This window comes from Papio anubis, chromosome 5 (assembly GCF_008728515.1).
Source record: "Papio anubis isolate 15944 chromosome 5, Panubis1.0, whole genome shotgun sequence".
Lineage (NCBI taxonomy): Eukaryota > Metazoa > Chordata > Mammalia > Primates > Cercopithecidae > Papio > Papio anubis.
In genome coordinates this window covers 141,384,300-141,411,155 of record NC_044980.1, presented here as the reverse complement: position 1 = coordinate 141,411,155, position 26,856 = coordinate 141,384,300, and the positions used below count along the sequence as shown (strand labels likewise).

General features: G+C 38.7%; 1 protein-coding gene across 2 annotated transcripts in view; it reads left to right on the top strand.

Annotated features, from left to right (window-relative positions):
- HTR4 (5-hydroxytryptamine receptor 4) overlaps positions 1-26,856 on the top strand; it is a 162,276-nt gene that overhangs the window by 10,958 nt on the left and 124,462 nt on the right. Inside the window, exon 2 of one of the 2 annotated variants that reach the window (XM_021939851.2) lies at positions 6,864-6,936. In XM_021939851.2, coding sequence (XP_021795543.1) covers positions 6,911-6,936 — 26 coding nt within the window. In that variant the 5' untranslated portion in view covers positions 6,864-6,910. Of the gene's footprint in view, positions 1-5,068; positions 6,937-26,856 lie in introns of those variants that run through there. The other variant, XM_031666534.1, reaches the window with a different exon arrangement.

The following is a 26,856-nucleotide window of genomic DNA, read 5'->3' as shown; positions in this document are numbered from 1 at the left end:
CCTCAAACGTGACTATCTGATGGCTTTCTGGCCTCTAAGCCTCCTACTGAGGTGGATCCTTTCACTTGTCAAGGCACACAGATCAATAATTGGACAGCACTGATGATTGAAATGAATTACCTCACAGCGGGTCTCAAACTCCTCGTGAGCCTTGCACCCATTTCTCCTCTGGAGCCACAAAGACAAGGCTAATTATTCCTTCTCTAATTATTGAGTAGGACTTTCAGACTATGCCATGCCATTTATTCTCAGATGCTTGCTGATCACATACTATATCTCTTTTCTCATAGCATTTGTGGTCAAATAGCAAGTGAAATGTTAATCAAGTGATTCCAAAAGCACATGAATTAATGACTGAATCGTCTCTTTTTTTCCCATGAAATTTCCAGATTCACACTTAATTGGTCCTGTTTTCTTGGGATCTCATTGTATTCTTTGGAGAAAAAAAAATCTCTGCCTTTGGGGAAAAAAACCCCTGATTTCTAGAAACACTAGATATATCCCATTCAGCACAACATGAAATGGAAGTGTATGTTACCCCTTTATTTTTCCTGTAATCCATTCCTCTTAACAAGAGGTAGATTGGGTATGCCTTTTAAATATCCTTTCATTGGTTAAGGGCTGTTTTATGTAATAGTTTTTTCACAAAGGTGCTAAACTTACCAGCTGTGATATGTTTATTTACCCAGCTGAGAAATGTGTGTTTACTTTGAAAAAAGTTAAAAACATTTTGCATCCTAATTGTACTTATCAGTATAGGTGTATTTCAATTATAACAGAATTGGTGTCCGTATTGGATATTCAGTTATGCAAATGAAATGGCTAGAAACTTTTAATTTAGGACTAAATCTTTCTAAATGACTTAGTTCAAATGACATTTTTACTACCAGCATGTGAAACACAGGCTTCTTTTTTTTTTTTTTTTTAATTGTTTGTACACATTTTCACCTGTACACTGCAATTTTAGATCTGTAGATAAACAATGTGATTTTTTCGTGAGGGACTAATTTATAGGCAGAAATTCTTTTAAAGAGAATGTATCAGCTGATTAAGATGTAAAAAATTGCCAGGACAGCATCCTATAAATTCTGAATGTTTCTCAGAAAACAAAATCCAAGTAAATAGCCGAGAAGAGGATTCTTTTCTTCCACTTAGTGAGAGTATTTTCTTTGCTGCAAGTTGTCAGATGATTCGATAATTTTTTTCATACTGAAGGTCAAGAGAGTTTGGAGTACTAGGAAATCATGATCATGATGGAATTTGTAAGACTCTTTGTGAGTTGCTTGCTTGTGTGATCCTGATGGGATTGTGTGTTTTAGTGCATATGGCAGGTAGTAGGTTATAGCAGTGAGGTGACAAAGCCAACAACAAGCCTTTGTATAGGTAATTCTTATCCAATATCTGGCCTTACACATTTCTCTTACTTTTATTCTACCTAAGGAACCTATTTGAGACATTCTACAAATTTCCTGTAACTTTAGAGAAGTTCTAATTACTTGACATTTCTCCTGTGGGTTCATCCTCTGCCCCGTTCCGTTCTGCAACTGGGAAAATTGAGATCATGAATAGTGAACAGACTTGCTTAAGAATAAGACAGTAGCAGTGTCACTTGGAGGACCTAGGTCCAGTGACTTCCCCTCCAGTGGGCCATAATCAATTATTCCATTATGTCAGGCTCCCACCCTTGATTTGGCTGTTAACATAATAATGTTTTACTTACTCCTGACACTTGTCCTGAAAGAAGAGTAATGGGATATGTCCTTTGATGTAGAAATTTAACAAATGAAATTTGTTACTCTATGAAGAATATGAAGGCATACTCTATGAAGAAACATGGTCAATCCAAGCATAGTTATGCATGAATATCCATCCATGCAACCAAAACCAGAGAAAACAGAATAAAGCGGAGAAAAGCAAGGTGAGGTTACGACATATCTCCAGGTTTGCAGATGTTGGCACTGTACCAAACTACATCGATATTTCATTCCAGTAGGTGGGGACTATTCACACGTGAACCCTGTGCTCACACTTCTTATAACAGAGATGCAACTACACACCTTCTGTTAACCATTAACGACTGTTCCACAGCAATATTAACGACTGTTCCACAGCAATATTTGATTCAGAACTCTGAATCAAAAACAAGGGTAAAGATGGGATGCACTTACCTTTGGGGCTTGCCCTTAAAACTTGTAAAGCCAGAAAACCAAGGGTTGGAATGGTATTGAGTGGCATAAATAAGGTAAGCTCTTCCTCCTCCTCCTAGTATTATAAGGAAAAATCAGATTCTGAATATATCCATCAAGAAAAAGAAGCTTAAGGGAATCTGATGGAGTTACATGTTGCTGCAATTTTACTTTTATGATGGATAAAATGTTTTAAGTAATTCCAGTGGTTTGACCTTGTCAAGCTTGGTCTTGAGAGACTATTGAGACACGCATTTGTACCTGACGTGGTAGAAGGGTTTGCTTGACTCCTTGCCCATCCCTTTTCCAGAACTTGCCATGATCTTTTTCCGATGATCTAGGACAGTCTCTCCGAAGCAGATTAGTATGGAGGGTATCATTTCTTGTCCCTTAGCCCAGATGGTAGGGTACAGCGTGACTGTCATTATAACACACTCACACCCCCACACACATACACACCAGGTCTTAATGGATTTGAATTGGCAGAATTTTTAGAAGTGACACAACTTGTACCTGAGCATAGGAGATGCTCTGACTTGATTGTATTTTTAATTAGCTAGGCAGTGTTTTGTGAAGAAGCCAGAAATATAAGTATTCAAGATAAAAGCACTGGTTCCTTCCACATCCCCCTCACCCTATGCAATCTTCCCAGCAAGAGATGTTCCTATAATCATGGCTGTGATTAATTCTCCCTGGTGAGCCCTGCAGAAAATAGTCGGGCATAATCAATTAATCAAATTAGGATAGGTACTAATCATGAACTCCTCCTTCCTCTGTTCCTTTTTCTCTAACAAAATGCATGCTATCTCACTGGTTTGTTAAAAGGCAATCATTTTAAATTTGCTCATTGGGTCTCAGTGCAAAAAAATGTAACAATGTATATGCTATGAATATATAAGATTTTCCTTGTGTTGTAACATTTCCATATGCAGTTTTAATGATATAAACTTTAGGTTTTAACGTCTTTTAAAGCTGCAACTACCCAGCTTTTCTTCCCTTTAATCTGCAAAACAATACAATATTGATTTTATTGTATATTACTCAGCATTCATTTGCTTGCTGACTGAAACTGGCTTAAGGAGGGAAAAAGAATTTGTTGGCTCTAGTAATTAGGACATTCAAGTGTAAAATTTTCTTAAGACACTGCTGGAAGCCTCAAATTATGTAGTCAGGACACTGGCATTCCCTGTATTGCAGCCCTGCCTTCCTTTGGTTTAGTTTTCTTCTCAGACAGCCTCCTCCCATGGGGTGGCAATGATGGCCACCAACAGCTTCGAACTGTCTGACAACAATAGAGGAAAGATAGGCTCTTTCTAGCAAAAATTCTAGGCCTTGCTTTCCCTGGTCCAGCCAGTAAGCTAAGGGATTCTTGTTGCCAGGAATGGACGATTCTGATTGACCAGCCCTGCTTATGTGTTCATCACTGGAGCTAGGTATTAGAGGAGGGAAGGGTTGGTTCCAGTAAGGAAAATCAAGACATTATTCTCAGAGAAAGATGAAATAGATGGATGGACAGCAGAAAATTACGGTAAATGTTCACTTTCATCAGGATACTCTCTTGCTCCAGTGGGAGGACATATAATAAGATGACAAGAATGATGTAAGCTAAAGCTCAAGTTTTGGAATTCATAGCCCTGAATTCTATTCCCAGATTGGTCAAGTGCTGCTGTGTATGACTTCAGCAATTCAGTTAACCTCTCTGACCCTCAGCTTCTTCATCTATAGGATGGAGGTTGGACTTAGAGGTTGGACTCAAAAGTTGGAGGAGGAGAAAAAGGGCAATGTCTGGCACTTATTAACACATTGTAAAGGGTAACTAATTAAGATATAACACTTTTGCTATTCTTTAAATTACAATATTGTATTCTGGGATGGTCCCCTTCCTCTTAGTGTGGAAGTCAAAAACTCCTAAGCCTCAGTTTTCTCATTTGCAAAACTAATGAACCACTTAGTTGACTCAATAAATATCTACGATGAGGATACAATATACCAGGCAATTCTCTAGGGCACTGAGGGTGTCACAGTGATCAAGACAGTGTCCTATGCCCTCTTGAAATGTATATTCTAGTGAGCAAGACAGATCACAAATAAAGAAGCAATTGACTATATATGTATATACTGAGAAGGAAAAATAGAACAGAGAAAGAGGATAGACATTTTTAGAAAATGGGGTGTGAAATTGTAGTTAGGTGTTGAGAGAAGACCTGTCTGAGGAAGTGATATTTGAGCGGCACCCCAAGGAAGTGAGAGAGTAATCTACATGGTCACATTCCAGGGAAAAGAGACAAAGTGAAAAGGCCCCGAGGTGGGAACCTACAATTATGGCCCAGGAAAGCAGTAAAACCAGTGAGTTGGTGGGCAGGGAAGGGGAGGGGCATGGCTACAGTTGAGTTTGGAGAAGAGTGGGGGCCAGACCATGTAAGGTCTGGTTAGCTATGATAAGGAATTTGGATTGTATTCTAAGCATGATAGGAAGCCACTAGAATTTTATGCAAGCAAAAAATGACCTGACTTACATTTTAAAAATATCATTCTGTCAGGAGACAGATTGGAGATGTGGGTGAGTATTTCAGAGAAAGAAATTGGGGGCTTGGCCCCAGGTGCTGGGTCCAGAGGTGATGAGAAGGGTCAGGTGTAGGAATAATTTTCTTTCTTTTACTTTTTTTCTTTCATTCTTTTTTCTTGAGACAGGGTCTCACTTTGTCACCCAGGCTGGAGTGCAGTAGCATGATCTTGGCTCACAGCAGCCTCAATCTCCTGGGCTCAGGTGATCCTCCCACCTCAGCCCCCCAGGTAGCTGGGGCTACAGGCATATGTCACCACGCCCAGCTAATTTTTTGTAGAGACGGGGTTTTGCCATGTTGCCCAGGCTGGTCTCAAACTCCTGGGCTCAAGCGATCCGCTCACCTAGGCCTCCCAAAGTGTTAGGATTATAGGCATGAGCCACCACCCCCGGCCAGGAATCATCAGAATGAGTTTGCTGATGGTTTGGTCTTAGGGTATGAGAAGAAGTTTTTTTGGTCTGAATCACTGGGTAGATGGTGGGCCATTTACTGAGATGGAGAACACTGGGAGAGAGCAGGTTTTTGTGTTGGAGATGAGAAAGGAAGAGTTTAGGTTGAAATGCTTTATAATCATCCATCTTGAGATGCTGGATGGTCACTGTCTATGTCTGGGAAAGTCTCAAAGTAGGGATACAATTTTGGGAGTCTACAGTGAATAGTATTGTAATTGTACGGCATTTTCAGCTACCAGATGGATGCGATCATCTCAGGAAACATTTTAGATAGATGAGGAAAGAGAATTGAACCCCATCACTTCAATAGTTAGGGCTTTGCACTTGTATATTTCCAGCAAAATATTATTCTACATTCAAAATATAAAACAGATAGATGTGGACCGAGCTACTTTGCTTCAGATTAGGGGAGGGGGCTCAGATTCCTGCAGGTGGAGCCTTCCCCATGTCTGCTCCAGGCCCAGAAATGACCATGGGGGCTCCTGTTAAGTTTAGAGGATCTAAGAAACAAACATTGGAAAACACTGAGAGTCAAGGTCCTTTCCAGATCTTGTGATCTGCCATTCTCTTCCTGGCTGCCAGCCACATCTGTTTAGCTCACCCTGGCCAAGGTGTCCAAGGGTCCAGGCTGAGTTTCGTGGTTCTGTTATGTAGATAAACAGATTTCAAGTTTCCTCTTGGTAAGATTCAATTAGGAAACTAGCAAACACAACTATAGACTATCAGAGCTAAGAGTTAACTCAGAGATTATTTTTTTCCAATCTCTTCTCTTTACTGAGAAGTGAATGATGCTGCTCAGAAGAAAAAGAAACGTGCTCATGGTGACCCTGGAAGAGACAGCTGGGTCCTGCCCCTACACTCACTGATTCATCATGCTGTGGAACAGATGTGAGGAAGATATAAAAATTCTTTGCAAAAATGGAACTGAACAATCAGTTAAGAGGGTTGATTTTGTGGAGATCAGTGAATGCCCATCCATTAAAGAGTATGAGGTCTTCTGAGGGTCTGTGATAGAGGAACTTTGGTAATTCAAAGTTAACTCTTTTTCAATTGGGAATTCTTAGCCTGGGGTTCCTGGATGGGCCTGGGATTCCTGGATTCCTGAGTTCAAGGAACCATGGACTGTCTAGAAATTGTGCATGTGTGTGCATGTATATCTATTTTTTTTCTAGGCAGACAGTTCTCAAGAGTTTACTAGACTCTCAAAAGAATCTGTGATTTCCTACCCTTAAAATGGTTTAAACCTTTTTTTTTTCTTTGAAAATCCTCATAGGAACAAAATGACTGGCGATTTTGGGCAATATACTATTTTAAGCATAAGAATGTAGCTGCCTATCTTCACTAGTTACTATCCTAACGCAGATCATAAAAATAAGCCACGTTTCTGGGAAGAACAAAAATAACAATAATTGGAGCAAAAAGAAGCACCCATATGTTTTAATCACCAAGCAATCAGTAGGATGTAAAGAAACCTTTTGTGACACTCAGCTGTTCCATACGTCCATATGCCAAAAGCTTTTTGCTTTAGTACTATTTATTAAATATTTCTACAAAACAAGTCTTAATAGGAAGCAATAATTACTTGACTTTTTTAAAACAAGGACTTCTATTTTTCAATGGTACTTTCTTTTTTAACATCTTTTTCACTTCCCCCATTTTAGGACCCTGTGGGCACCGAAATCCGACTCACTCATGCTTATTTCCTGTAATGGACAAATTTGATACTAATGTGAGGTATGTTACCTTTCTGTACGTACTGTGTTGTAAATTGTGAACATTTCTGCTATGAAGTCTTTAAAAATCTGTTGTTTTAGAGTTATAAAGTTAACGGATGTGGATTTTCTTTGATGTTTCATATATAATCATGTTCATGGTACTGTTTGATTATTAGTGTTTTGGCATTTCTGTTTAAATGAAAAATGTAATATGGTTGTAAATATTTCCAACTTCCTATATTAAAAGTCTGCATTATGGAGATGGTGTTTGAAAATAGATATTCATCTCTGTAATAGGAAGAAAGATGTATTTAAGTAGGGGTAAAAATAGCTTAAGAATATCTATCTGTACATCTAAACTTGAGACAAATTCAAGTTGCTTTTTATAGCAGGTCTAGTTTGTCCACTTCTTTTCTCAACTAGGTTATTATATTATGTGACATAATGGTTGCATGGTATAGTTACATAAAGCTAAATGATTTTCTTTAGTTCTGATTTGTTTTCCTGTAATTTTCTGCAAACCTTGGAGATGAAATAATAATCCGACTCCTAGAGAAGATTTTCTTTTAGAAAAGACTTGCTTTATTTGGCACAATCAAATAGTACAAAGAAAAGTGTATTCAATAAGGCCTAAATGTTATGAATTGGCATTTGAGACTGAGAATTATTCATAGATATCAGTAGCTGGAATACATCCTAAAAAATACATTCTTTCTGTAATCACAGGAACTGTTTTTCATTCACTTGAGACCTCTAGAAAAATATATTTCAGGTATAGATCAGGGGCCTTGTGCCTCTGTGTTTGACATAGTAGGAAACTATCACAAAAGGAACTGTCAAATATCTTGACAGAAACTCTAGTGTAATATGACTTGAGTTGCCAAGATGTACTATCACCCCAACCAGGGAATTCCTTGAGGGTAGAATGTGTTTCATGATCCCTGGCAAAATCCCTGGTACATGGTGGGTATTTAACAAAGAGATGTTGATCAGTTTGTCATTGTTGTAATATATATATTTCAAACAAGGTTATGTTCTAATACATATAGATATGCAAAAAGGCTGTATTTTTAGCAATAAAACATTTTACACTCTCAATAAAAGTGTGTGGACTTTGTTATTTCCCAGATGTACTGACTTGGTTCAGAGTCTTAGGACTTTAACATAGATTATTTAGGCTGGTGCCAGACCTGGTCCCAGGTCTTTAATTTTCCTCTAAAAGTTTGTGAAATTCTTTGCCCAGAGAAAGCAGAGTGAAATGCAGAGAATCTCAATTTTATTTTTATTAATGAAAAAGCCAGAGTGAGCAATGTCAATGGTGACACATTATAAAATTGTTTTAAATTTCCGACACTGTATCAAACTGGATCAGTTGGTCAAAATGTACTTTTGGGGGAATAATTCAGATATTATGATCTGTAATATTTCTAGCTTTTAAACATTTATTTATAGCAGCATTAGATTCTAAGAGCAGAACACAATTTGATTAAATGGACATTAGCCATTCTTCTGGGTGCTGTGGAACAATAGTACAGGATACGAGATGATATCATGCCCCAGAATCTTGTCTCTGGACCATCCTCTCTGTCAGTTTTCTAACCAGATCCCATCAACATATGTTCCTCCTCACCCACTCCCCCCTCTATCCACAATATTAATAACAGGCAAATGCCACAGACTTTCCACTCATGTCCTCTCCGTACAGCCTCTGAATGTCCATAATAAAAGATTATATGGCTGACATTTACCAAATTGTGATGCATGAATTGTTAGGAATACATAATGAATTTAGGTGGTATACCAACAGTATTTTTATTTTAAAATTAAATGCTTATTTTGAGGTTACCTCCTGAGGATGAGTAATACTATTCTGCCACTTAAAATAGTGAAAAATATTTCCTTACATGATTAATTTATTTAAAACGAAATGTCAGTTTCTTTTTAAAAATATGCATTTTTATATTAATTAATAAAGGACTGTTAAAAAAATCACAAGGGCTTTACGCAAATGACTAAAGTCTAGACACCCATGTTCTAGGTGTAATTAGCAAGGGTAAATTTTGTCATTTTAAAAGCATGAACCAGAAATTCTTCTTTGGTAAGGGATGTCCCCACTTGGAAAAGTGCCTACATAAGGTGAAACCGAAAAGTCTGGATTTTTAGCCCAGGAAAAGAATCCTTTTACTTGCTCTGAAGATAGAAGAAAATGAATGGAAAAGGGAGGAGTTTGGAGGAGAGATGATTCAGAAAGGGAGAATCTGGGCTCTGTTTGGGAAGGGGCAAAACATTAGTTGTAGGGGACTTTGAGAGTACAGTTGCATAACTTTTTGTTTTTTTCTTAAATGGGGTATGTGCGCTGACTTCTCCAAGGACCCAGTCCTTCAGGAAAATTTTCTAGTTTGGATATGAATTAGTGTTGAACGTTTCTTTGGTTGAATGTGTGAGCTCAGCATGGGGTAGAAACTGGTATTATCCCATTTAATTTTTAACACAGTCCTACAAGATACATATCCTTATTATCCCTATTTTACAATGTGTGTCAACTAAGACTCAAGGAGGTTAAATAACTTTCTCAAGGTCATAAAACTGCATTGCTTTCTCTTATATGATAAATATTTTATTTCAATACGTATGTGCATGTGAATGTGCGTGTGTGGGTCTATGTATACATTGCTGAGATGTCTGACATTCCTGTGTTGGTAAATGTGGTTCGGAAGAGAGGATGCCCATGTGAGATAGGACGCCCAAAAGGAACAGGATGGCAGGAGATTATAAATGCCCTAGGGAGATTTCAGAAATCTGAAAGAAGGCTTTAGACTTCCACAAGCTGTAGAATGGAGGGACTCCAGTCAATTTTCCCCAGATGTCAAGAGACAGAGAGGTCCTAGCTGACATTTTCTATTAAATAAAATGTCTTACAGTTAAGTATTTTGTCCGGCCATACTGATCACTTCATTTTTTGTTTGTTTGGCGTCATTTAATTGAGTTTTCTAATTCAGCTTGATCCTTGCTACAATGTGTCTGTCAGCATCCTTGACTAAAAACATCAGAAACTAACTCTGGCCAACATAATCAAAGGTAAGTTGGGAGTAGTTACAGTGTACAAGCTCAAAGAACTACTTTGAAAAATGCTGGAGGACCAGGATTAGACATAAAAAAGAACTTTGGGAGTTCCAGGAAAGTTAGAAAATGGAATCATGGCCAACTACAGGAAGAAGTTGTCAGTAGATTGCCTTTATTTCTTTACTATAAAATAATTAAGCACCTACACTTTGTGTCAGAAAGAGGGAGACAATTTCCTGGGCTTAAGGATCTCACAGTGTAGCTAGACGACAATCACTGAACTAAAGTATTTAATATGATGATAATAGAATACTAATAGTAAGATATATACAATGAGCTATGTTCTCTGTGAACTACAAGGTAAGACTAAAGAAAAGTCATACTAGGTCTTGATTTTAGCAATATGAGAAGCATTATAAGCAATTTCCTCTGAAGAGCCTCCATGGCAGAGAAAGCAGTTGATGCCTGATGGATTGAATCATGATGAAAACCTGGCAGTGAATCAGGCCCTAGTTGGGAAAGCAAGTTCCTGATGAGTCCTGTCCCTTGCTAAATAGTGTCAGCCAACTTAGCAGTCAACAGGCAGCCTCTTTCCAGACAATCTGACACCCACCTGATCTGTTTTATTGGTCTGTGTTTTCCTCCTCAAGGCTCCAGAGGAGGCAGCTGCATTTTTTTTTTTTTTTTGAAGGGTTGAAGAAAGAAAAATGGAAACACTGGCTTTGGTGATTTTGCAGCAGATAGCCTGTGGAACATCTTTGGCTTACATTTGGGGTATGAGCCTTGCTGGTGCCTTACCCTGCTTAATTCAGCCCTGAAACACTTAATGTCTGACTTTAGAGACAGCCATGCTTTTGATGTTGTTTAACTACCAGATTCTCCCCACTGACGTGGTTTTCCTCAGTCCAAGTGTGATCCCTAAATGCTGCTCAGGTTTCTGTCTTTTGCCTTGCTGTTTATTGCAATGTGAAAGTTTCTGCTTTCTAAGAAATTTTTTCAATCAATTTTTTTTTAAGTTCCAGAGAGTACAATGTTCCGGCAGGAGATAAACAGGTGAAGGAAAGTCCATATGTATATAAACTTGCACTTTGAGGTTTCTCAAGATAATGCCTCCAGACTTGGAGCAGAGAAAAAGTTCCTTTTATACCTTAGTTCTTTTTAACTGTAGCTTCCTTCTACCCTTGACTCACCTCCCTGCCCCATGAGCTCTTTACCCTCTTCCTTCACTGCCCCTGTAGTCCCTGGGGTTTCTTCCTTCTTTAATAAGAACAACCTCATTTAAGGATCTGCTTCTTCTCTACAAAGTAACTGTTGTGCTTTCTTATTAATGTTTCTCATTAGCAACCAAAAAAAGCATCTTATAGGATTATGAATCATAAAAATGGTAGCATTTTCTGCCCTTTGCTAGGGTTTCTAGGAAACTGAGAGACAAATTTGTAATCACCATGAATAAGTGTAGAAGATCTCTAGGTATATACAATGGCTCTAACATGCCTTTACTATATTTTCCAACCCTTTTGATCCTTCATCTTGTTTCCTTTGTGTTTTAAATAATGTATTGATTATTCTTGTAAGCCACTATAAGTATGTAAAGGAAGAAGGAGGAAAGGGAGAAAGAAATCCAAGAAGGAAGCATTTTCCAGGGAAAGAATCTTTCTTTTTGATTCCTTTGGTAGGCTTGATGCCAGGTACTAGGGAGCCACTAAATATTTTTTAACTGAAGATCAAACTGGCAAGCTTTTATACACAAACAGAAAATCTAAGTAAATACCAAAAGCTGAATAATTTATATAAAATACATAATCTTTATATAAAAGCAGTCACCTGCTATACACATGCGACAACATTAATTAAAAACCATAACAAAAGTGAGTAGTTGACTTCAAATTAATTACCTAGTTGCCTTAGTTCTGTAATGACACCAAGTTGCAATTTATTACTTTAGATCAAGAAATTAAATTTATTGGATATCAATATAACTACAAGAATGAATTGAGATTTTCCAATCTTACCAAACAGAAAAAGATAGAAATTTTTTAAATAGGAAAGTCGATTTGGGGTTTGATTAGTACTGGTAAAAATACATATTATGGTTCACTAAAGTCTGAAATGAAATGGTAATTTTTAATGCTGAATATTCTAAAGCCTTGAAATAGTTTATAGAATTTTAAAAATCAATGTGTGTTAGTGGTTTGCCCTAAAGACTCATCGATGTGAATTGATGTGGAACTGGAGTTAATTCATGTTTGTAACCTGGCAGTCAGAACTGTGAACATGTGCAACTTCAAGGCAATTAGATGTTTTGCAGGAAATCTCTCTTCAGGCTCTGAAATGGTGACATTCATTAGCATATAAGGAGAAAGTGAGTGGGTACCATTTAAGAGGGGTTATTTTTATGTTGCTTTAGAAATGTAAATGAGAATAATACTCAACTTCATTGCTTGACTGACAAAATGGTGATTATTCAGTTAGTACTTTGATTAGATCAGGAGAACAGTGAATAGGAGCTGGAACCCATCGCGTGTTGAAAACCCCGTGCCACCTGGAGTTACAGGGGACCTCAAGCTAGAGGCATCACGAACTACCAGAAGGAAGAAGACACATTTATATTTTGAAAGCAATGGTCTCTTGCAATGTGTGAAATTTTCTGGTTGTGGAATTAAGCTAGGAATCTTCTACAAATATGTGATCCTAGACATCTTCTGAAGTGCTCCTAACACAACTTCAACTACCAACACCATGGGATGCTGGAAAAGTAGGGTTTATGGAAACAGAATAATATGAGTTCAACTCTTGACTTTCCCACTTACTCAAGGCTGTATGACCTTGAAGAATTTATGTAATCTCTCTAAGCCTTAGTTTTGGCATCTGAAAATGGGATTTTTCTTAAGATTATAGGTAATCTTCAGAAAAACATAGGTAAAACTCTTAACATAGTATTTTGCACATAGTCTGCATAGAGTAAATGATAAATGTGTCTTTAGTCATCACAAGTATCATGACAGGTAGGTATTTATTACCCAAAAACTGATACTTAATTACTATATGCTATAAGTTTTCTTGATTGTTTAAATTTAGTATCCATTTATTTACCTGGCTGACCTTAATGATCAGTTATTAAATTGTTTGAATATTTATCCCTGACTGTGCCCATTCTTTGGGAACAAAGGCTCCCAAAGGTGACAGAAAACCTTCAATGTTGGAGCTAGTTAAGTGGCTTAGTTGGAATAAAACCACTGGTCTTCTATACCTATTTAGGACCATTTTCTCTTTACTCTGCAGCTTCCGTGGACTTGGTCACAGTTCTGTTTGGGAACTGGAGGATCTAGGTTAAGATCCTGTGTCTCTTTGACTCCTGGTCTTGTGCTGGATTCCATACAGCCAGCTCTCCTTTATATGCAACCAATCCCTTGATTGGTGACCCCTGTTTATAAGAAAATACCCCTGACTTATTTCTTTCTGCTATTATATTTGTCAGTGTCCAGGCAGGAAAATGGAAACTGTTGTACATATTTTAAGCAAATGGAGATTTAGTGCAGGTCACAGAGCTCTGTGGCAGAGCAGGGAGAAGGAGATGTTAACCAGAGGCCAAGAAGCCTCCTGATCCTCCTTGCTGTTGCGGGTCTGCTGGAGGCACCGCCATTGCCACACTTCTGGAACCATTTGCTGTTGCTCTTACTGCTTAAAGCACCTCCAAATACAGAAGAAAAATACTCCTCTTTCTCACCTCATCACCCGAATTTCCATCTTGAGTCTCTCATTTGGAAAACATAATCAGAAGCCAGTTGGCAAGAAAGACTGAAAAATATAGTTTTCAGGCTTCTGGCTCTCATTGATTGATATATGTGCATAAAAACTGTGGCAAATAGCAGATATAGCTTCCCCACTATATAAGCTTGGTTTCTTCTGGAACTTACTACTGTGAAGCCTGCTTCATCCAGCTTCTGAAACCTGAGGGTGCAGATGTGACTGCATTCATATAAGCATCTGAATCTCAATCTGCTTGACTGCAGGAAGCTCAGTCTTTTTTGCAGTTTACCTTGTCCACCTGTTTTGGAGAATTTGATTATTACTGAAAGGGGTGCTCCCAAGTGTCCTGACTTTGTTTTGCTTGCCAAGCTGAACCTCTGCAGCCTCCAGCTCTATCAGTTCCACTGAGGCATATTTTGAATTGCAGCCTATTAAACGAGCAGTCTGTGGGCCTCAAAGCTTCCCCCTGGACTGTAGTAAAGCAGAAGCTCCTTCATAATGAAAATCCACATCATTTCACCTGTGAAGTGAGAAGAGGATGCCTTCCATGTCATACTTGATCGAAGTGGCTCCCATACTCAAATTGCTTGAGATAGAAGTATTTCAGAAGCAAGCATTGCAGCATTTCAAATTCTCAGACCTAATCTTCTTCCCTGGAACACACAGAGGGTTATGTTATGATGAATTTTAGTATCAACAGTTACATGTTCTCAGAATTATTATTGACCTGCATCATTCTGGGTCTGTTGCTTAGTCAACCCTGGTGTGTCTGGCTTCTTTTCTTATGACACCTTGTTATTCCTCCCTACAGTTTGCTTATTTTATTACCAATCTTTATTTAAATGTCACATTTTAATGAGAATTTTTAGATACTTTATTAGGACCTGTGCAAATCAGTGGATGCAAATAGCTTGGCAAGGGTAGAGATACTGCCTAATAAAAAAAAATTACAAGATCTTTATGACTCTCAGTTTAAGCCCAGTCAGAATTTCTTCTACACCTAATAGGATTACAGCATGGTCTAGATGGAAGGGTCACCTGGATTCCTGTAAAACTGTGTCTTTTTGTCCCACTTTACAAGCACAGGCTGTGATGAGATTCAAGAAATGTGATTAAGGCTGTGAATTATTTACAACTTCTTAAAATTTCCTTTCCATAATTTGGAGCCTTGCCTATGACTTGCAGCTTCTTGCACTCCTACAAAGTACAGTATACAAAAGATATAAAAAGAGTTTCAGAGAGGTTAAGTGATTTTTCCTCAGCCTACACAGCTAATAAGTGATTAACCTGAAACTAAAATCCAAGTCTTTGCTTCCAAAATCACTGCTTTTTTCAAATTATCTCCTAACTCTCCAAAGATAAACTATCTCCTAAGGTATATATAATTTAGATTAAAATGTTACTCAACCATGACCAAATCTATGAAAATGGATTTGGACAATAAAAGGAAAATATCAAATCACTGTTGCTTGATGCTTTGAACATTTGACAAGAAGGGCTTGCTGTGGTTCAGACATTTCTCCAAACATGTGACCTATATGATCTCACTGATAGTGGCCCCAGCATTACATATGAAGTAACCGAGGCAGAGAAGAATCATTATTTTGCCCGAAGTCACATTTCTAGAAAGAGGCGAAGCTAGCATTTTCACCCAAAGTTGTGTGATATCAGAGCATATCCTTTGAACTTCAATGGTTTACTTTTCTAAAGATTTCTGTGTGGCAGAGGGTCTACCATTTGACATTTTAGACTTGGGTTCTCAAACTAAAGGCCTAGCTGATAAGTTTATTTGGTCTGTCCAGGGTTTTAAAAATGGATTAAAACCCTTTTAGGGAAGCTGGGCACTCTCCAATTTACCAGAGTCATAACTGTGAGTACCTATTGTCTGAAAGGAAGCCATCTTGAGCTATCACATTACCTTTCACAGCCACAGCGCACAGTTGTTCAGTGTGCAGTCTGCCTGCCCGGCCCTGGAGGGCTTTTCAGCTTATCACTTACATTCTGAAAACAGTGGTAAGAATTATCCTCAACTTTGTAGAACCATATTAGGACATTTAGTACCCGCTATTTTCTCCCTGGAATTCTGTTTTATTAACATTTAGCAAATAGGGTTTGTTGAATTTCAGACCTTTTTTCAATTGGAACAGATTTCTAAATAAATACGCTAAGTGATTACCAGTTTATCAGTCAGGTAACAATGTTCAGGCAATGTTCTTATCTGCATTTTTAAAGAATGTATGAAGAATCTCTTTTCCCCCTTCTCTGCCCACTCACTTACTTCTTAGCTTATAATGGTTTCGTTTAATTTCAAAAGGTTTTATACAACATACTCATCTTTGAATGTCCAATACTATCATACCTTTGTGCATATCAAATATAGGTGCATATTTAATCTCAGCTTTCTCTATCAACAGTGTAACTGACGTTTCTAGCCTCACCTTATCTCAAATGCCACCATTGTTCATTGTATGTAAATACTGCAGTTCAAATCCTCAAAAGATGAATTCCAGTAAAAGTGTATGTGTAAATAGATACATTAGAGTTATTTTTTAAATGTTAAAAAAATCTACAAACTTCTTAGCATTCAAAAAATGTTGATAATAGAAAATGCAGAGGCATTGTAGAAAACTCAATATGAAAGTTCAGAAATATGATCTATCAGTCTGCACAGAGACAGAAAAGCTCTGTCACACATGTGGGAAACATGACTCAGACTGAATGCAAATAGGGTTACAGGGTTGACAGGATGAGGGGTCTCAGGAAACAGTGACAGTGGTCTAGGAGAGGCAGGATAAGGACCAGGAGGAGGAAGGGAGTGAGAGTAAAGGAAAAAACATAGATCCTAGAGAAATTTATGAAGCAGCATTTCCGGTAGATCATGATGAATTGCATGAGGAGGAAGAGGAAGATGGTTTTAAAGTGACCTTGGAGAAGAATTGTGGTGCATAGGGAACGAGGACTTGGTCTGATATTGATTGAGATGGAGAAAACTGTGGGACATTCAGGGAAAAAATTTCTATAGAAAGCTGGCTAACTTAATGTGGCTCTCAGTTGGGAAATATTTTGGGGAAGATGCTAATCATAACTGCTGTATGGTCAATTAATAAAAGAAATTGACTCCAAAAAGGGCTAATGATCTAGACCAGCAAAAAGTAAGCCTCTCTCCAAATATTAACATCCTAAAAACTACCTTTATGTGGAACCTCTGCCTTCTTCTGACCGAAGGGATCATTTTACTTTTTCATTTTCAAGGACTACAAACATTTTGCATAATTAGGAAGTATGCAAAGGTTAAAACTGTGACCTTTCTGATCTGAACTCAGGAAGCTTATGAGAGCAAATCACCTGTTGTGTATTCATTGGTAACGTGGGACATGCTGACTTATTTTCTTTGTATTTTCGTTTCTAGTCAATATGATTGTGAGAATCGAGTCTACTATTTTTCACAGTAAATACATTCTTTATGACTCATGAGGGTTATGATGTAAGAAATGTGCAAGTATTTGGAAAATAAATAGTGCATTGAGTTAGTGTGAGTTTTAGACAAGCTATGATAATTAAGAGTTTCAACTAATTCAGTGTTTTAAGATAAAATCCCCTCCCTGAAACGGAATGTTTTGATGGCTTGTCCTGGAATTGAACTGAATTTTATCATCGCACCACTGACAGAAGTTTTGCAAAACAAATTGAGTCATGCCACAGAGTCCTGAGAATCAGAAAAATTGTGTTGATCTCTATTTGTAACTTCAAATGTTATTTTCTATGGTTGCATTACTGATGGTCTAGAATCACCCAGATTGACACCCCTAACTGAGGGTGAGGTGAATCAGCCAACCAGTCTTCTATGACTGAGAGACTCAGACCAGTTCTCTGGACAGTCAAGCCTGAGAGTTGTGACTTTCTTTACTAGTCAGAGGGGAATAAGCTATGAGTAGAGACCAGCCTTGGAATTCATGAAGCGCATTTGTGTGAACAAAATAAAAAAACAAAAGTATTCAATCCACTTCAAAAAAACAAAACAAAACAAAAAAAACCAAAAAAAACCTTTACAACTGGGCGCAGTGGCTCACACCTGTAATCCCAGCACTTCGGAAGGCCAAGGTGGGTGGATCACGAGGTCAAGAGATCAAGACCATCCTGACCAACATGGTGAAACCCATCTCTACTAAAAATATACAAGTTAACTGGGTGTGGTGATGTGCATCTGTGGTCCCAGCTACTCGGGAGGCTGAGGCAGGAGAATTGCTTGAACCCAGGAGATGGAGGTTGCAGTGAGCCAAGATTGTGCCACTGCACTCCAGCCTGGTGGCAGAGCAAGACTCCATCTCAGAAAACAAACAAAAAAACAAAAAAACCCCAAACAAACAAACAAACAAAAACTTTACTTCTAAGAACCTCATTTTGTTTGTAGGAACATTGATGCTTCTAATTAAAAGTGGGGAAGTTGAAAAGTATTTAAAATATCTCATCTAGTCAAAAATTCCTAAGCTATTAGTCATGTATTTTTTAAAGCTACAAATCATATTTGATTAATTTTGACATGCTTCTATTCAATTATGTTGAACTGATGAGGTTTTACTCTGAAAATAATAACTAGTACCCTTTTTATACCAGCTTAATTTTAGCAGTGTTTTATTTAGAATTATGTAACCTTGACTTTGCCACCCTCTCTCTACCCTTCCTGTCATTGCTGTCTTAAGGCTTCATCTCTTTTCTGCATGATTGGCATCATCTCCAAACACCTTTTTGACTACAGTCCTCCCTAACTCCAACTCATTTTTCAGTCAGATGACTGACCATCTTTCTATAGCCTAGTTCCAGGCTTCACGTCCCCTCTTTCTTTCATCAATTTCCTACTCGCACCTCAAAGTATGAAGTCATTTATCATCTCCTGACCCCCAAGCCTCCTGACTCCCAAGCCTCCTGACCTCCCCTCTATGCTCCTAGACCTCTCTATACAAATTGCTGTTATCAATTATTTATAATTGTCACTGTTGTTTGTAATTATTTGCTTAACATGCCTACCTCCTCTGCTGAACGTCATATGCCTGGTATTTAGTCTGACATCTTATAATGTTAGTAGAAGTTAACTAAAATTGAGAAAGCCTTTATTTTATTATTTAATTCTTTAATTTTAATTTTTCATTCTCCACATCGTTGAAGGCCCATCATAGAAAGTTTTGTGCTCAGTGGATATTAATAACCATTACCCACCTCCACTCCATTCCCCCGAAACATCCCCCACAACACACTGAATTTCACTTGCAACCTGGAATCTGAGGCTATGGGATTTGGAGAGGAGATGGGACAGTGAAAAGAACACAAGTTCTCTATTTGAGGTTGAAAAGGCTTCTCCTGTGAAGGTTTCTCCTGTGTTGCTGTTTGCAGATTTCATGGCATGGGATCGTTAATGACAGGGACAATCTGCCTTTTATTTTGTATCCCTTAGGTGGGATCTATTCATCTGCTCAGGCTGCCACCCTCACCAGCATCTCTGCTACTACTAGCTAACAGGCACTGAATGCTCAATGAGTGTAAGTGCTGTGCTCAACTCTTCACAAGTATTTTCTCATGCACTCCATATGATCACTCCATGAAGGGGTGCTCTTATTATCTGCATTTCATATTGAGGTGCAGAAAAGTTCATTAGCTTGCCCAAATTTATACAACTAATAATAAGGGATGGAACTAACCAGCCAAACCTGGGAGGTCTTATTGCAGAGCTCAGATCCCTGACTACCACATTACAGCTATTTGTAGAATTTACAGATACTGGTAGTATTACACCAGTTCCTAAGGTCAGCATTACTCCTTTTACTTCTACAAGTGCTGCTACTACTACAGCTGTTACTGTTCATTTTATTTATACTGTCTCTACTACCATAACCATAAACCATAAACAAACTTTCTTTGTTCCAGGTGCTGTGCTAAAGGCTTTACTGACCGTACCTTAGGTCACTGGGTCAGCAATACAAATAGCCCACTCTAAGAAGGAATGTCTATATCATCCCAGATAGGTGAGGCCATGTGCTCTGTGATTCAGGACCCCCTCCAAGAAAATCCGGGAGCGGGAGACGCCCTTTTAATAACCTTTCTGTTTCTCTTTGACTGACTCATTCTCTAGGAATTCTTTCTCATCTCTAATCAGAAATCTTCAGCTGCTGTTACCTCTTTTATTTATTTATTTATTGAGTTTTGCCATCCTCAGAGGTGACTGACATCAGCTGAGAACCTACAATGTTAGCACAGGAACACTCCAAAAGAGGGTTGAAGTCCCTCCCACGTGTCAGAATTCCATTCCCACTTCAGGATCCTAGAAAGCAGCAACTCTGCTTGGGCTTGAAAATTCCAGTCCTCTTTTTAAGTATGTCCAGGTAATTGGCTAAATTTGACTTAGCAGTTAACTAAATCCAGATTATTACGTATATCAGTGAAGAAAAGCAACAACAGTGAGATTGTGTCAAATTATGCAATATTTTAATAGGTCTGACAACAGGTTTCGTTTTACAGGATGTTAAGCTCATCCTCTGCCCCTTTACTCCTCTCATTTTCTGAGCTGTTGTTAAACATCTGAGTACTTCATTTGTCCAACTTCTATCCCCATCTTTTGTCTCTTCCCACAGAGCAGACAGTGTCTGTCTCTGTGGAGAGGTCTTGGCTACCGATTTTCCTCACTGGGCTGCCTAAGATTTCCTTAAGATAAGTTCAAATGGCCAGTGTTTCCTGTAAGACCCTGAGGGCAAGGAGCTTGCTTCCATTTCAATCTCTGAACATTTTCCAAGCGGGTAATTCTGGTTTAGGAATGGCTGGTGCCTTTTCTGCTCTGTTGCCTTTTCTGCTCTGTTGCCTTTTCTCATTCCCTGCTCTCTTTTCCTCCTCTTCCTCTCCTGTATTGCATTCTACTTGCCCTGTCTTCCCTGTTTCTCTTTCTCTCTTGCATTTCCACTCTGCCCAAAACTCTTTCTCTCATTCATGTTCACAACTCATATTTTTCTACCTCTTCTTTTTCCTCAACAGCTTCATCCCCCTAGTCCCTCTCTCACTTAGTTCATTGGACATACATTTCCTTTTTGCTTTACAAATAGATTTTTAGGAGTACTTGTATACATATTTATGAAATGACAAATATTCACCAACTATTAATAATATGTATGGCTCTTTGTCGTTAAAAAGGAGTATGAGATAACAATTCTGGCTAGTGATAAAAGCTTATGTTAATGATTTATTTATATAGTCCTTCAAAATTTATAATGTGCTTTCACATACATGGTTATCTAAGTCTCACAATATCCAGCAAAATAAAGGCAAGTATCATTAACCCAACTTATAGATAAGGAAAATGAAAATTTGAGAGGTATAAAAGATATCGTCTTTGGCACTTAAAGACACCCTGCTAGTAAATAACAGAACCAAGTTTTGAATCTGAATGTTTTGTTTGAATTCAATGTTTTCTTACTATACAAGTGTCAGTAAGTAAACACAGGAGTATCAGAAGGATATCAGCCTGACAAGAATGTCATCATAATATGATAAAATATTGGTAGAAAGACATGGTGATTTTATGATGTTTGTTGTAGGTTGGGACATGTGGAAAGGTTAAGTAAAGTTTGGTGAGATGTGGCTGGGATTTGAAGACAAAGTTACCCATCAGGATAGGGCTGGTTACAGAGAAACATAACAGATATATGAGGAAATATTAGTCCACAAAGCAGTTTTACAATAAGCAGTTAGCATCAGGCAAATCCAGTAAATGGTAATATTTAGACCATAGCAATGAGTAATCTGGAAGTTGACAATTTTAAACCACAGAGAAGATTCTTAGTTTACTTAGAGAAGTTTCTCAAAATATACTAGGGACCCATTTGCAGTTCCTAGATTGGGAGGAATGATCAGGTAGACAGACTCCTGATCCTGAAGCCACTGGGGTTTGGAGCAATTATTACAAGAGGCAGTCAGAAACATCAGGATGCATTTGGATACCAGTCAAAGCTGGAATGTAAATTGGCATCTGGGGCTCAGGTTCCATACAGAAGCCAGGAGCCCAGAGCTGGAATCCAAATAAGCAGCAAGAATGACTTGATGTTGAGTATTGTCAATAACTCAGAATGAAGTACTGAAATGACCTTTGAATTCCCTTTATTATGGATGGACCAGATCTCCAAGGCAAGTTCTAAAATGATAATCATGACCTGTAGACCATTTTTTGAAAAGGACAGGTGAAAAGGAAATTTCAGGGTGAACGTACATCACCAGGAGAGACTTCACTAGAAGCTACCTCTTGAAGTATAGAAAAAACAGAGTATCCATGGAATCACTCTTCAAATATTTGAAGAGTGCTGTTAGGATTCTTACAGCTTTAGGCAAGATAAACTAAATTCAAAGTGACTTCAGCAACAGTGAAAATTTACTAGCTCACCTAATTGAAAAGTTCAAGAACACAACTTGCTGCACCAGAGCCTCAAACTCGTCATTAGAATTGGTCTCTCTACGCTACCATGGGGCTGACCAGCAGAGTCTGGACCAGGAATTTGACACAACTGGCAGGTACTGCTAGGTGTGCTAGGTGGTAAATTCTAGTGGAAGACAGGACTGGAAGACCAGGTGGCTCATAGGGTTGGAAAAGGGCAGAAGTCCAGAGAAGACAGCTAAGAGAGTAGACTCCAGTTGCACTGGTTGGCCGACCACACTGGAGGTTTTTGTGTAAAGGCCAAAGCTTACTTTTGAGTCTCTGTCATGCCTGGGTAGCCCTGACATCTTGATTATAGATAGAAGCATTATTCTGAAATCCCCTCTCAGTGAATTGGTTTCTTGTTAGGAATTGGAAGACATGAAGTTAAATACTCTTGAATTTCAAAGAACCTCTTCTTATTAACAAGCACTAATGAGTCTCCCTAATTCAAACAAATAATTACAGTTGAAATGTAATTTTCACTTTGACAAATGATTCTGCTAATATTCCTTTCCTATTTATGGATATTTTTCTGACACATACAAATATGCTTGTGCACATATGTGATGAATGGTGTGTACATATGAGGAGGTGGCAGTGACTGTTCTTCTAAGTAAGTGTATATTCTCATGTGGGTGTGAGTTGTGTGGTTACAGCATCTGTTGAGTCTCAATGCAGTTTCCTTTTGGTTAGTCTGAGACAAGGCTCTGCTTGAGATGGAGAAGATAGTGAGGGCTAAGTCAAGGCTTCCCGAATATCATCATATCACAGAAGCCTGGAGAGAGAGAAAAGGGACTTTACAGCGCAGGTTGTCCAGTAGAAATATAATGCAGACCACAGACACTAGCCGCATATGTGATTTTAAATTTTGTAACAACTATGTTAAAAATAAGCAAAAAGAGACATTTGAAGCCAATTTTAATAGTTTATTCAATTTAACTTAACGTATCTAAAGTATTATTTCTGCCTATAATCAATATAAAAATTATTAAAATAGTATATATTTTTCTACTTTGCTTTCAAAATCCATTGTGCATTTTCCACTTACAGCCCAGCTGAATTCTGTCCAGCCACAGTTCAAGTGTTAAATAACTAAACATGGCTAGTGGCTACCATATCGGACAGTATAGTTCTAGAACATACATCCCAAGGTCAGCAAATTACTCAGGTGGGTCACCGCCTTCCCTTCCTACTGCCATCCCCACTGGAAACACTGCCAATCTATTATTCTTTATTCCTGTACCTGGTTCTGCTGTGACTTCACCTTCCTCTTCAACACAATGTTTGAGGCTGCCGTTACAAACTGGTCAGTTTCTTGGCAAGCAACTTAAAAGCATTTTGTCAGCACAGATGGTTCAACCTCTGACTTTTCTTCCCTTTTCTTCCACCTTCTTTGTTGAGGCTGTGAAGCTCCCACTAGGTCTGGTGCAGGTGCTCTGCCCTTGTCTGACCTTGCCCCAGGTGAACATCCAGCCGTCAAGGATGGAGTCTCTCTTTTGCTTACATTACCTCTTTTCCCCTAATATATCAACACATTTAGTTTCTCAAACTCAGCTTGTCTGTTGCCTGTTCTTATATCCTGGCTATTTATAATGAGTATTTTTAGCATGAAATACTTCAGAGCTTTTAATTTATTTTGGTATCCTTTTTTTATATTATCAATTGCCTCATTTCAGAATAAACAGGCTATAGTTTCCAAATTCCTTCTTTGGACCTGACATGTTTCATGCTTTTCTGTTTTCTTTTGTGACTCTGTCAAGTTACAGCTCATTTCCTGCTTTGGCCCTTTTATTTTATTTTTTTTATCTTCCTCCTACAGCTTCTACAATCTTGGCTGGACCAGCCAAATCACACACGAAGAAGTGTGGGGACATCCTCCTCTGTGGATTTTCAGTCGTGTTTTCAGTTTTGCATTGTGTCGATGGCTAGGCCGTGTGGGCTCCTGCTGGCTTCATTAGTGTTTTCCTTGGGCTTCACTGCAGATCCCTATTGATAGCCCCATGTTGTCTGTACATAAAATTTGGTCTGTAGCAAGAATCTGAACAAAAACAAGTTTGTTTTGAATTGAAGGCAGGCGGAACCTTGGGTTTTCATTCCATAATTAACTTAAATGCGTAGTTTTCAAAAAGGTTTTGCTTTCTTGGTCAGAAAAAAATATATTTAGCTAATTTAGTAAAGTATCTTAATTTTCTTTGAACAGGCAGTGTTTGTAAGGGCATTTTTTTCTTGCAAGCATTATTAATTGCAGTTCTTTGGAACTTCATAGATTATTAAAACTGGAAGGGACCTTAAAAATGGTCCAATCCTAGTGTCTACAAGTCAGGACAATGAGGTCCAGTGAAAAGGGAAGATGTCCCAAGGCCACCTACAATGGTCAAAAACAAAGCTGGACTGAATTCTAAGGTTTCCTTACTCCAAGATCAAAACTCCTTATTCCTAGGTTTTTTTACTTTTTTCTCTGTCTTCCTTCTTTCCTCCCTCCATTCTTTTCTTACTTTCTTCTTTCCTTTCTTCATTCACTTTCTTTTCAATCCTACTGGAGAATCAAGATAATCTCCACTAAAATATAACCTTCACAGGGTATATTCCAGATATACCCTACTAAATCAACCCAAAATGAAAGCGATTGGAATCAGCTGTATGTGTCACAATCTTCAGTATACTTCTGTGGTCACCAAAGCCTAGGTCATAATAACTGGCAATTTGGATTAAATTGACAGTGGCCCTTAGCTTTGAATTTTTAATATTCACATCCATTCCTTGAATGAAGACTTTAATGGCTAACCAAATTTGTGGTTGACATGAAGAAACAGTGATAGAGTGAGCAGCCTGATAGGAGGTCCTATAGGAAAGGAAAAGCAGGCACAAATGAGTTAAGGGTGTGTGCGAGGTTAAAATCAACAAAGGATGGTGGAATACCCTGGAGCTTAGCACAACGGTGAGCTGTCATCATCCTTGTGCCTCAAGGGCCAAGGGGAGAGAGTTATCATCAGACCCCAAAGAGATCAGAAACACAGTTGCTGCCAACCTGTAACCCACCAAGGCAGGAGATGAAGAAATACAATGACTTCACTCTCCTGCTAATGCATCCAATTGAGTAAGCCCAACTGGAAGCCAGAGGGAAAGGAGCTGGTTGATATGGTCCATATGCTGAGCTTGGCTGGAGAAGAGTGTAGAGTGGATCAGAAAGAGTAGATGGAACACACAGGAAAGGTTGCTGCTTTTGACTGGACAGTATCCTTGCTGATAGCACCCTGATTTTGCTTTTGGGGAATGACTCCTCCTTGACTCTTGGGTTCTTGAGTTTTGGGTGGGGTGAACGGTGTCACCAGGCTTCAGAGTGGGCATGTTCTGTAGGTCTGGCCCTACTCAGAGCACCAGACACCTGGCTACAGTGATTGGTTCAGAAGGTTACAATCAGAGTGACTCCCAGGACTACATCAGAGGACTGCTTTTTCCCCTAGAATTCCTGAGAACGTAGAAGCTTAGAGATGCTGATGGCTATCTCCTCACATTTTGGAGAGAGCTGGCTCAGGAATTAAGCTGTTACAGAAGAGGGAATTGCTGAGAGACAGTGGGAGTGAAGCCAAGCCTTGCTGACTTATTTGAGTCTGTGACTTCCACTATGCATTCAGCTAGCCCCTCTTACTGCAACTTTTAATAATGCAGCCACACTTTGCCTTTTGCTTGAGTCCCTTTGGGTTGAAGTTTCTGAAATTTGAACCAGAGTCCTGATTAATTGATTAATTCATTACTGTAAGAACCAGGTAAAAGACTTGATTAGGGTAGGCCAGGTGCAGTGGTGCATGCCTGTAATCCCAGTCCTTTGAGAGGCCAAGACGGGCAGACCACGAGGTCAGAAGTTCGAGACCAGTTTGACCAACATGGTGAAACCATGTATTTACTAAAAATACAAATATTAGCTGGGCATGGTGGCATGCGTCTGTGATCCCAGCTACTCAGGAGGCTGAGGCAGGAGAATCACTTGAACCTGAGAGGTGGAGGTTGCGGTGAGCCAAGATCACGCCACTGTGTTCTAGCCTGGGTGACAGGGCAAGATTCCGTCTAAAAAAAAAATAGAGACTTGACTAGCGTAATACTACAAGAAGTGTGTGTTAGGCTCTGCTTGTGTTGCTATACATACCTGAGACTGGGTAATTTATAAACAAAAGAGGTTTAATTGGTTTACGGTTGGGTCTGTACAAGCAAGGCATCAGCATCTGCTTGGCACCCCAGGGTGCCTTTACTCATGGCAGAAGGTGAAGCAGAAGCAGGCACCAAAGCAGGAGCAAGAGAGAGGGAACTGGGAGGGACCATACACTTGTAAACAACAGATCTCGTGAGAACTCACTCACTGTTGTGAGAACAGCACAAAGATGGCATTAAATCATTCATGAGAAATCTATCCCCATGATCCAGTCACCTCCTACCAGTCCCTACCTCCAACAATGAGGATTACAATTCAACATAAGATTTAGAAGGGACAGATATCCAAACCATATCAAAATGGAAAGGAAATAATGATATAAGAGTCTGTAATTAATAAAGCTAACTATGGTTGGGTTCAGGCGATTAACAGGAAAATGCAATAAGATTAGTAGAGTTATCTTATAGCTGATCATTTTTCCCATTAATTAGTCTTCCAAGTTTCATTAAAACACTTAAATGATCCTGGTG